The 11,312-nt window shown below is 26.0% G+C and overlaps 4 protein-coding genes across 7 annotated transcripts; 3 read left to right on the forward strand and 1 right to left on the reverse strand.

Annotated features, from left to right (window-relative positions):
- The first annotated feature begins 11 nt into the window (after positions 1–11).
- On the forward strand, positions 12–1,860 carry LOC100743106 (dynein regulatory complex protein 8-like). Of its 3 annotated transcripts, none has more exons than XM_012386464.3 (4): positions 12–141; positions 501–741; positions 859–1,069; positions 1,734–1,860. In XM_012386464.3, exons 1-4 carry the CDS (start codon positions 42–44, stop codon positions 1,746–1,748), a joined length of 567 nt encoding a protein of 188 aa, XP_012241887.1. In that variant the 5' UTR covers positions 12–41; the 3' UTR covers positions 1,749–1,860. The 3 variants fall into 3 exon arrangements, with proteins under 3 accessions (XP_012241887.1, XP_024223933.1, XP_033176998.1); XM_024368165.2 differs by lacking the exon at positions 1,734–1,860 and adding an exon at positions 1,242–1,401; XM_033321107.1 differs by lacking the exons at positions 12–141; positions 1,734–1,860 and adding exons at positions 353–385; positions 1,242–1,401.
- LOC100743223 (delta(3,5)-Delta(2,4)-dienoyl-CoA isomerase, mitochondrial) lies at positions 1,395–3,413 on the reverse strand. The gene is made up of 7 exons (XM_003490046.4): positions 3,057–3,413; positions 2,714–2,864; positions 2,554–2,642; positions 2,357–2,484; positions 1,989–2,269; positions 1,756–1,882; positions 1,395–1,671 (listed from the first exon to the last, which is right to left on the reverse strand). The coding sequence occupies exons 1-7, from the start codon at positions 3,106–3,108 to the stop codon at positions 1,573–1,575; spliced, it is 927 nt and encodes a 308-aa protein (XP_003490094.1). The 5' UTR covers positions 3,109–3,413; the 3' UTR covers positions 1,395–1,572.
- Positions 3,414–5,219: 1,806 nt separating this feature from the next.
- LOC100747686 (ATP synthase subunit b, mitochondrial) lies at positions 5,220–6,864 on the forward strand. The gene is made up of 4 exons (XM_003490079.4): positions 5,220–5,379; positions 5,738–5,902; positions 5,996–6,348; positions 6,526–6,864. The coding sequence occupies exons 1-4, from the start codon at positions 5,352–5,354 to the stop codon at positions 6,700–6,702; spliced, it is 723 nt and encodes a 240-aa protein (XP_003490127.1). The 5' UTR covers positions 5,220–5,351; the 3' UTR covers positions 6,703–6,864.
- A 791-nt stretch (positions 6,865–7,655) lies between these two features.
- On the forward strand, positions 7,656–10,617 carry LOC100747809 (golgin-84). 2 transcript variants are annotated; one of them, XM_012386508.3, is made up of 7 exons: positions 7,656–7,905; positions 8,085–8,527; positions 8,600–9,047; positions 9,124–9,328; positions 9,402–9,641; positions 9,760–9,981; positions 10,141–10,617. In XM_012386508.3, the coding sequence occupies exons 1-7, from the start codon at positions 7,754–7,756 to the stop codon at positions 10,198–10,200; spliced, it is 1,770 nt and encodes a 589-aa protein (XP_012241931.1). In that variant the 5' UTR covers positions 7,656–7,753; the 3' UTR covers positions 10,201–10,617. The 2 variants fall into 2 exon arrangements, with proteins under 2 accessions (XP_012241931.1, XP_033176993.1); XM_033321102.1 differs by having other exon boundaries at positions 7,740–7,912.
- Positions 10,618–11,312: the final 695 nt, after the last annotated feature.

Here is an 11,312-nt window from a genome sequence, read left to right on the forward strand (position 1 = left end):
ATACCCTCAAAACGAATTCGAATTAAAATTTAATATATACAATGGAATCAGCAGTACAGGAACTTGCAACTCAACCAAGTCGAGAATCTATTAGACAAAGTATTATGTTACGACGATTAACGAAATTTGAATCTGCACGATGTATGTATAATTTATAAATTATAAGTATATAAAATATTATACATTACTATGAGAGAGGAAGCTTGATTTTACATAGATAAAAATGTATAGGTGTGTAAAAATGTATGTACTGCAACATTATATTGATCAAACAATTATTGAGTGCTAATCTCATATATGTATGTATGTATACAAAAGACTGTAAATAAAATATAGTTTACCATATAACTTCTATGTACGAGATACAAAAATATAATGGCGCAATGTAATATATTGCTTTATTATTACTATTATTATTTAATTTATACTGTTTGCTTATTGTAATTTTATGTTATACATTTTTCATATATTTTCATATTTAACACATACTTTTTATACAGTGCCAGTTTCAGAACCAACATTGCTGGAGAAAAGACTGTGCGAAATATTTGATATATTTGATACTGCAAAGACTGGTGAAATAGACGTTAGAGATTTGGGAACCATTATTAGGGCATTAGGATGTATTATTACTGAAGCAGAATTACAAGAAATACAAGTTGAAGTGGAAGATGTAGTAAACAATTGTGTGCCATTAAATAAGTTTCTAGAATATATGTCTAAAGCTATTAATGAACGCAAGTAAGTTTCTTATAAATTTTAGTTTTACTAAAAATAAAAAATTGTGACTTGTGGTATTTACATTCTTGATATATATATATATAATCTCAAAGCTATTAATTTTGAATTTCAATTTAGATTTAAACCAGCAGAACCAGAAGATTTATTAAAAGCTTTCCAATTATTAGATCCCGAAAATCGAGGATATATTATGCGAGAAGATCTAGAAAAAGCAATGATGGAAATTGGAGAACCATTTTCAAAGGAAGAAATAAGTAACATGATGGCTATTGCATGTGATCCACAAACAAGAAAAATTAATTATGAACATTATATTAACTTACTGCTCGTATGTATTGATACCTTTTAATATATGCTATTATATTTATAATTTTATTACACAATACCTACCACAAAAAATGGTGAAACTGTTATATTCAAATTTAGATATAAATGAATTGAAATTAAAATGTGTAATTAAAATAAAATATAGAATATTCTTCCATACTTTTTATACATAGGTAAAAATACCTGATGAGATCAATGTATATTCCATTGTGGATGCATTGGATGCTGCTAAATTAGAAGTCATGCCTAAAAAACCTAAATTGGACAGTCTTTTATTAACTTACCAGACACTTGCTTAACACTAATTTGATCAATACAGTTGTATAATTTATTGAATTAACAATTTATTAAAGGAAGTACAATTTATTAAAAAAAGGTGTTAGTATCAAAATAATTGTAAAAGTATAAAATATATTTCTTATTCTTTCTTTAAAAGGACATGTTAACTTTCACCTTGTATGCATGTATTATTATATATATAATACATATCACAAAATTTTAATTTTACAAGTTAGAAAATATCGGAAGATCACCTTTGGTAGCTTGTGATACAGCGGCAGTTATAAAATCTTCACTTAGAAGCATACTTTGATTATACATAGCCTGTTAAAATATAATTTAGAAAAGATGTATAAATATATATATATAAATAATTGTTATTGCAGGTGGAAAAATATTGAAGCTTACAATATGATCCAAACCCTCCTGAACAGAATGATCTCTTGAATAAATTAAACTTAATTTTGAACCTTGCACTGCAACTGGACTTTTATTTGCTATCTCTTCTGCAAGTGCAAGTGAGCTATTTAATAAACTAAAAAGAAAAAGATATATCTTTAACTGAATTACTTATTCTCAAAAATAGCAAGAATCAAGATCTCATTATCTTGTTACTTGTATAAAATATAAACATTTTTTACCTTTCTTGATTATCAAGTAAACAACTCACAAAACCTTGTTGTAAAGCTTCAGTAGCTGAAAATTTCCTTGCAGTATAAACAAGTTCTCTTACTAAACTGTCAGAACCTATAATTTTTTGAAATCTTTGCAATGTACCAACATCAGCAGCCATTCCAAAAGCAACTTCTTTTATTTGAAACCATGCATCTGAAGAACAATAGCGAATATCTGCTGCAGATATCATATCTACACCACCTCCAATGCATGCACCATGTATGGCTGCAATCACTGGCTTTGGGCACTAGAAGATAATTTAAAAAAAAGAAGGAAAGGGAATATTAATAAACGCTGCATAAGTAATTGAAAATTATCATACATGTCATACAACCTTTTCTATTGCAGTAAAACTTTTTTGATACTCTTTGATCCTTAATTGTAGAATTTTGCATTTTCGTGCAATATCTTCATGCTTTGCCAAATCTTGACCAAATTTCATTACATCTTGTAGGTCAATACCTACAACATTTGTCTAGTATTAAATTCTTTTTCAGCTATATTGAATATTTATAAAATGAAATATAATACCTGCACAGAATGTTTTGCCAGCACCTGACAGAATTATTACTCTACATTCTGGTTCTGAAGCTAGTTGATCGAAACAAATCTTAAATTCTCTGTACAGTCACCAAAATAAATATATTAAACCTCAGATGTAACTAAATTAAGATTTAATAGAAATATATACCTCCACATAGTATCATTTAGCGCATTAAGCTTTTCAGGCCTATTTAACTGTACCATATAAATCCATTTTTTGGGTACTGATATTGTTAAAGTCTCATATTTATCAAGACTTTTGATACTAGAATAATTCATTTTATAAGCGTGTTGAATTCCTAAAAAAGTCATATATTGTAGCTCAACATTCTTAAAAAAAACACCTGTTACTATGAGCAGATCAAAGTATTAAGCTAAAATTATAATTTATATGTTGATAGTTTAAAAAGTAACTAAACTTATTAGTACGTTGTATAATTAATAGAAATTAATAATTAATGATAATTAATAGAATTATAATATGCTCTTACGTGTTTTTACAACGTTTCCTAAACAATAGCGTGTCGTATTTAGTAGAGCCATACTTATAAAATAATACGGCAAGAATAAAGAGTAATAATTATTAATTTTATATTTTATAACTATTTGTTACAGATTTATGGTGATTTTCAAGAAACGAGAACATGGGTTGGTACTCGCGGAGCGCTGATCTGCACTGCTTGTCGAAATAAGGGAAATATTCAAATGAAAATCTTTCGTTTTACTGAAATGAGTAACTTTTATTTGTAAGACCACTATAATAATTTTTACAAGTAGTTTTGTACAGTGCCTGTTTATGTATTAATTGACAAAAGTAAAACCAGATTGGAAGCCATTATAGCACATGCATGTGGTTGCAAAGTTAGCTAACGCATTGTTGATTGTTACATTTGCATGTAGCAACGATCCTGTGATACTTCGGATTTGCTTGATTCCAAACTTCGGAATCTCCAAGTTCTAATTTTTCCATTGCCGTACTACGCATCGAACCTCTGGACAGTTTCCATACACATTCTATTTAAAAAATTGTAAAACATTTGTACGTGGTTGACAACATTGCAAGGATACATGTCAATCTTTTTAGATTACTAAAGCTATATGTAAGACAAGGATACATTCACGCGATAACGTAACATGCTTTTAGAGATTTATACATATAATTTAAATATGAAATTCAGTCTCTTGATATATTACACGTTTCGTCTTTACAATGTTACGTTTTGTTTTAGATTTTTTCAGGAAAAAGGTACGTGGATTGATGCTTGTGACTCAAATGATTTAAAAAGATTGACGTTTCTAAACGATCGTTTATTCCAACTTGTACTGAAAAGAGTTAATACTTAAAAGTAAAAAATTGAATTGAATTTAGAACCCAACTTTATTTATCAAAAAATATCAAGAAATTCGGATTGTTAGTTCATGCGTTAATAAATAATCTAAAGTTGCAACTCAAGTCCTGAGAAAGACTATACAAAAGTTGTCGAGGATAAGATAACAAGAAATTGTATTAAGAAATTTGAACTATTAATTATTAACAATAATAAATAGTTTAAAGCCAGTTTGCAAAGTATTTATCTGTCTTCTGAGTCAGTGCCATCCTTTCTCCGGCCACTTTCGGCGATTACATGGTTGGACAAATGTACAATTTTTCATTTGCGTACACAATCGATTAGTTTAAATTTCGTTCTTGGTTTATACCGAATATTTCTATAGTAAATGTAAATAAGATTTGATTGCTGCAGCTGTAACCATTAACTGTCGATTAGTGTCACTCAAGTTTCACTATAGACTGTTTCTAGATACGATCATTGAGTCAACTTCGATAATCATACTAAAGGCAAGTTCACGTGATAGCACTATGGCGTTATTTAAATGTTATTTTTTGTTACTTTTTACTTTTCAAATTAATGCTTATGCTTCATTCTATTAATTCTAATAAATTCCTTATTTTACATTACTTAATCAATACATTTGTATTTACATTTATTATTTATTATAGAAAAATTTCTGAAGTTAAAAATAATAGTTCGCTAATATATAATATTATTGTTATGTATAATTTAATATAATAACAATATACAATAACAATAATATTCTAATAATATATTAATTTAATATATAATAAGATAATTTAATATAATTTAGTATAATATAATAACATATACATATATAACGACTAAACATATTTAAATACAGTTACATATAAAATTCAATATTTATAGCAAATTACAAATTAGTCCTTTTTCATATATAAATAATTTAAAATAAAAATGTAATTTAAAAATAGTATTATAGAGCAAACAAAATTAAAAATGTTGCTTTAAAACATAAATGTTAAATATGTATTTTTTGAAAGTGTCTATTTATATCATATAAACTTGTACATTGAAATTGCATATTGGTTACTGAAAAAAATTTACTTTTTTTTTAAATTTGCACAATTTTAAGAAAAGCCACAGTAATTTTCATTAAGGAGTTTACAAAATTTGTAAATTATAAGCATTCTAAAGTACTGTTTTCAATTAAAAACATGATATAGGGATTTATTAATAATGAATTTATAATATTCTAAATAATTTTAATTCATATCTATATAACAAAATGTGCACAGTATTAAATAATATTTGATGAAAATTTTACTATGCACAATGTATGATTAATTTGTTACTGTATTAGATGATAGATTGCTCTACTATCTATTAAATTCTTTAGGAACTATTGTGCAGCTAACTTCGTGGATTCGTGTAAGAGGTCCTGGATTCTTCCGTGACAATTAGGGAGACAGAATGTTGTCAAGATTAAATATCCGTAATAGTAAGATAAAATTTTAAATATAACAAATTATAATTATTGTTTTGCAAAAGATTTCATGTACTATTAATTTTATATCATTTCCGTATAATATTTCTTTTATTGTCAAATTTATATCGATTATTTTATTGCCATTATGTAATAATGTAATATCACTTGTATGATATTTTACTTTTAAAATATCATTGTATTAATTTTATTGTACAATGTTTCAAGCAATATGTTGCATAAATTGTAAAATACATTCATATTTGACAGCATGAATTGCAATCAGTTTCTTAGTTAATATTTAATTTTAAGTAGTAGGTAGAATATATCTCTGCACTTTTGTATTCTTTTATTTCTATAACTTATTTTACAGTTTCTTCACAGCTGAAAGCTGTAGCTTCTTGTGGGATCCAAACAACTGCAGTTGCCTCAAGTAATGTACCACGTCCAAAGCGTCCCATCGAACCAGCTCCAGTTAGATTTGGATTCATCCCAGATGAATGGTTTCGCTTTTTCTACCCTAAAACTGGTGCAACAGGTAAATTGATAATTTGTAACATACTCATCCACTTCTTTAATTTAAGATGTAATTTTTAATTATAAAATTATAAAATGTAACTTTTGTATTTAGGTCCATATGTATTTTTAACGACTTTTTCAACATACTTATTATCCAAGGAGTGGTATATCCTAGAACACGAATATTATGGTGGAATTTGTTTGCTTTCTATTATTCTATATGTTTCATACAAACTTGGACCCAAACTTGCAACATTCCTAGATAAAAAGGTTGATGAAGTTGAAGATAATCTTAATGCTTCTAAAAATGAAATTATAGAAGAACAAAATGCTGCAATTAATAATTTGGAAAAGGAAAAGTGGCGTACAGAAGGACAATTAATGATCTATGATGCAAAAAAGCAAAATATTATGATGCAGTTAGAAGCTAGTTATAGGGAAAATCTGGCAACTGTTTACACAGAGGTAACATGCTTATTTTTACGTATTTTTATATAAATTTTAGTAAATTTCTATTATTTACTGTATTTTTTTTAATATTAACATTAAGACAAATAAAGAAGCTAAGTATATCATAAAAAATTGATATTACTGATAACAATTGTTACATAGTATATTTTCTTGTGTATATTTTCTTTACAGGTTAAAAAAATCCTGGATTATCATGCCCAAATAGATAATATAGATCGTAGGATTGCTCAGAAACACATGGTACAATGGATTACAAATAGTGTATTAAAAGCTATTACACCAGAACAGGAGAAAGCTAATCTTCTGCAGTGTATCAAGGATCTTGAAAGTCTTTCTGCAAAGGCTTAAAATTTTATTTTGAATCAGAGAAAATAAAAGTACTATTAGTAATGTGAACTAGTTCATTGTAAAAAAGTTACGAAAATATCCAAAAGCTGTTGAAATAATTATATAAACAAAATAAACATAATCTTTTAAGTTGAATAAATGTCATTGAGAAATAATACTAAATTATGCATAGTGATTTTTTTCATTCGTAATATAAAATTCATACGTAAATTTTATTTGGATTTGACTTAGATTAATTTTGTAGATTTGATATGTTTTATTTATAATTTTACGTGGAATATATATTCATAATAATTTATTTTTTTTATTAATTCTGGTTTATATAATGTGACTTTAAGTCACATGAACCACTAAGTTGGGTCATTACTTTTATTAGCAACTCAATTTATATTACTTATAATATTCATAATTTTTGAAGATTGGTATTTTTTAGAAATTTCAGTAGCTTCTGTTTCTTCTTGCCTTGTTACATATAATTCTTTAAGCATAATGATTAAATATACGTATAATCATTCCAATTTAATATTTTTTATTTTCCAAGTAGTTGGTTATTATTAATGAACTAAATTATGATTAAACATCTATAAAAAGTCATGTAAGTACATGTATATACCTAATTCAAGTGTATGATATATATTGAAATATTAAACATATGACTGTAGTATATCTAACAGATTTATCAGAAAGTTGTAAAAATAATCACTTTGTAGTTTCATTTTTTTATTCATAACAACATAAATCATTTTTATGTTTAGTAAAATAATAATTAATATTTGTTAAATCATTAGGATACTTTTCGTTAATTGAATTAAGAAATTTAAATAATTACAGTATCAAAATAAAAGAATTGCTTGAAAGAATTATAATAAAGCGAACTGATTGAATGATGGATATATATATATATATGTATATGTATGTATATATGGATATTTTATATATGGATGTTTTTTTAGGTTAAGTTTCTACGGTTCGAGGACATGAATTCTGTCAAGTGTTAAACGTCATCAAAGTTATAAGAAGTATATGTATAAGTATATATTTTCGTTTTTATATGAAAATGGCATGGTTGTCAGGTCTTGCTGATAAGGCAGAAAATTTATTAAATAAAATAGATAAAAACACTGCGGCTGTTTTAAATAAAGACAAATATGAGTTATCCCAATCTCAGTTGACACATGTTACATGGATTTCTTCTGAGTCATGGTAAAAAGTATTAATTACTAAAAATTTAGAAAAATATGTATGCATAATTGAAGTTTATTAAAATTTTACTTAATTAAAAATAAATTAATTTCTGTTATTTTTTATCATTATTTATATTAATCTTTATGTGCATCAATAATTGTTAACTAAAGTACAACAATTCCTTTGATATATTTCAGTGTTAACACACAAGATGATACAATTTTGAAACCTTCTACACATACAGAATCATTAAAAGAATTTCCTTATGTTCGTTCAGTACCAAATCTTTCATCATTGACAACAAATTCTGTTATGTCTAAAGACGAAGAGCTTCTAACTTTCTTAAATACATTAGATTCAAGTCCAAAAAATAATGTAGCAGAAGTTTCAATGTCACCATCAACACCTTCATCGCTCATGGTTGAACATCCAACAGATACTACAGATTCTGTATCGGACTTATCAATTCATAGTGGCCGCTCTAGTCCTAGTTTTGTCCATACATCTGTAGAGATGCCAGATAATCTTAATCATGATGATGTGAATGTAGACAATGCTAATTTTTGTAAAAATGTAATAATAAATACCCTAAATAATGAAATAATGGAAAATCAAACTTCTGATATTGTTTTGAATAATGGTAAATTTACACTTTGAATTTATTTAATTTGCATCAATTTTAAAATTCAAAAGATTTTCAAATTTGTTTCAGATCATACTGTTATGGAAAAGTCTGATAATATAAAACAAGAATACGAGTATGATGTGAAACAAGAAAATACAGAAATAGATAAATTGATGAATTCATCTCACAATAAGTATATAAGAAAGTATTTGAAAGAAGTAGAAAGAAACTTAGAAGAAAGGAATGAACTACTTGGAAAACAAGAAACAGATCATCAAAAAGAAATCATAGTTCTGAATGAAAAATTGCAGTCTTTATATACAGAAAAAGTACAATTATCCAAGCAAGTAATAGAATTACAATCAGCTTTAGAAAGAAGTAGATTAGAATTAAACTCCACTAGATCTGATTTAGAACAACATAAAGCTAGAGCTCTAAAAACATTGCAAGAAAAAGAAAAATTAATAGCAGAATTAAGGTGCAATGAGTCTACAGGGATGGATGATATAACAATTATGGAATTAAACCAACTCAGGTAAATATAAATTTAAAATGTAAAATGGATAAGTATTTAACAAGATCTTTTCAATATACATTATATTATATGACAGGCAAGAACGTGATATACTCAGAGAAGAAAATCAACAAAGTTCTGAACAATTAAGGATAGTACGTGAAGAATTAATGAATGCTGATGTAAAATTGGAAAAAATGAGACAAAAATCTGCTGAAGCAAATATACAAGCTCAAGAAATTCTTGCTACAGAAAGGCGTAGAAGATTAGATGCAGAAGAAGATGCAAGATTACATTCAGATGTAAATTAATATATTTTTACTTTTCATATATGTTATATTTAGTGAAATCGATTAATACTAATCATTATTGTAGGAAATAAGATCATTAAAGGATGAATTAATTCGTCAACGTAATAATTATACTACACAACTACAAAAAAGTGATTCTGAAATTGCTCGTCTTAGGGTGCAATTATCCGCAGCTTCGACACCAAGCAGCAAAGTAGAATCAAGATTGACATCTCTGACCCAAACATTGGTTTCAAAACAACAAGCATTAGAAATTTTAACAACTGAAAGAAATGCTTTAAGATTACAATTAGAAAAAATAGAAGTAAGTTAATTAATAGAAAGTGCTTTCGTTCGAGTTAAATATAAGGAGGACATTCTTTAGTTAAATATAACGATATTAACAATTTAAAACTAAATATAATGAGATATTTTCTTTACAGCATGAATTTAGGAATAGTCGACGTAACGTTTCGTATAATAACATAAACGATACAGATGACGCTAAAGCTCAAGTACCCACATTTTTGATAGAAACTCCATTTGATACTGGAGTTACTAGAAGAGTAAAACGAGCTTATTCATTGTTAGATGCTATTAGTATTCGTACAGGAGTATTTTTAAGAAGGTATCCTCTTGCAAGGATTTTGGTACTAATTTATATGGTAAGTGGGAACATTTTAACTTAGAAGTACTATAGTTTCAGTAAAAGGTAATCGAAATTAATATCAAATTAAACATTAAATAGTTCATACTTATTGATAAATGTATTTATTGTAACTGCTAACAAAAGTTTATTTTATATATTTTCTAATTTTTTACAGGCATTACTTCAGTTTTTGGTTCTTATAGTTCTTCTATCGCAATCGCCAGAAGCGCATTAATGTATGATATTTACAATACATGTAATAGAACATTTTTGTAAATATTACATTGGGTTGGTGCATACATATACTAATATTAATTACTAATTATATCAGTAACTTTTTATAAACTATTAAATGGTATGTTATATAATGTACGAAAATTGTATTTCTAAAGAGATATATATGTTAATTTTTATAAATGTATTTGAATGTTTGTTTTATTGAATCTCGTTTATAATATATGTATGTATACCATGTTGATCAGTGTAGTATATTCCCTTGTACGTAATTGTTGTTAGAATAGAACAGAAATCCTATATTTACAATTAATAAGCACTGAAATATCCTTATTTATTCAAATTATCATTTATTTTTTCATTATACAGAAAAACAGATAATACTACAAATATAATGAACATAATGTATTTAATTCAACCTAACCTAAATAAATAAATAAATAAATAAATAAATAATTGCTTGTATTATATTTTTTCTACATGAAATGCTTTAAAAAAAAGCACTTATTATTCTTTAAGTTGAAATGGATAATTTTAGATATAAGAACAAAATTTTTTATTTATTGCTGGAAATAGTAGCTAAGGATATTGTAATGAGCAATAATGATCAAATGATAAAAATGATTTTTATGTGTGAAAGTTAATAATGAATTTATGATTTCATTACTTTTTATGTGATGATTGTAATTGTATATGGTATCATTGATATAAATTTAACACTATTTAATTAATTATAGTAGTTAAATGTTTATTTTATGCAAGCTAGTATCTGTTAACGATATGGTATTGAACGTGATCACATAGAGGATTTAAATCTTTTTGTGAAGAACGTTTAAAACAGTAATCTAACAGATGCGCTTTCAAGAAGTTAAGATCATTTCAATGTATGTCCAATAATTTATTAATAATTTTAAATTAAAATTTTTTAAATGTGTTTTACATATATCATTACAAAAAGCGGAAATATCTAACTAGGTATATCCTAACTAATTATTATTATTGATTATCTTTACATTTCCCTATGATTGTTAATTTGATTTGGTTGATTCTTATTGCTATGTATTACTATGATATCCTAAACGAAAAGAATTTGATATGCCATGCAAAAACAGA

The sequence above is a fragment of the Bombus impatiens genome, unplaced genomic scaffold, assembly GCF_000188095.3.
Source record: "Bombus impatiens unplaced genomic scaffold, BIMP_2.2 scf_0389, whole genome shotgun sequence".
Taxonomy (NCBI): domain Eukaryota; kingdom Metazoa; phylum Arthropoda; class Insecta; order Hymenoptera; family Apidae; genus Bombus; species Bombus impatiens.

Coding starts and splice junctions, on each gene's coding strand:
- LOC100747809 (XM_012386508.3), top strand. CDS start 7,754: ATGAAAATGGCATGGTTGTCAGGTCTTGCTGATAAGGCAGAAAATTTA. Junction 9,048..9,123: donor ATGGAATTAAACCAACTCAG/GTAAATATAAAT, acceptor ATTATATGACAG/GCAAGAACGTGATATACTCA. Junction 9,642..9,759: donor TACAATTAGAAAAAATAGAA/GTAAGTTAATTA, acceptor TTTTCTTTACAG/CATGAATTTAGGAATAGTCG.
- LOC100747686 (XM_003490079.4), top strand. CDS start 5,352: ATGTTGTCAAGATTAAATATCCGTAATA. Junction 5,903..5,995: donor CCCTAAAACTGGTGCAACAG/GTAAATTGATAA, acceptor TTTTGTATTTAG/GTCCATATGTATTTTTAACG. Junction 6,349..6,525: donor TGGCAACTGTTTACACAGAG/GTAACATGCTTA, acceptor TTTTCTTTACAG/GTTAAAAAAATCCTGGATTA.
- LOC100743223 (XM_003490046.4), bottom strand. CDS start 3,108: ATGGCTCTACTAAATACGACACGCTATTGTTTAGGAAACGTTGTAAAA. Junction 2,643..2,713: donor CTAAATGATACTATGTGGAG/GTATATATTTCT, acceptor GTGACTGTACAG/AGAATTTAAGATTTGTTTCG. Junction 1,883..1,988: donor TTACTTGATAATCAAGAAAG/GTAAAAAATGTT, acceptor TTTTCTTTTTAG/TTTATTAAATAGCTCACTTG.
- LOC100743106 (XM_024368165.2), top strand. CDS start 42: ATGGAATCAGCAGTACAGGAACTTGCAACTCAACCAAGTCGAGAATCT. Junction 142..500: donor GAAATTTGAATCTGCACGAT/GTATGTATAATT, acceptor CTTTTTATACAG/TGCCAGTTTCAGAACCAACA. Junction 742..858: donor AAAGCTATTAATGAACGCAA/GTAAGTTTCTTA, acceptor ATTTCAATTTAG/ATTTAAACCAGCAGAACCAG.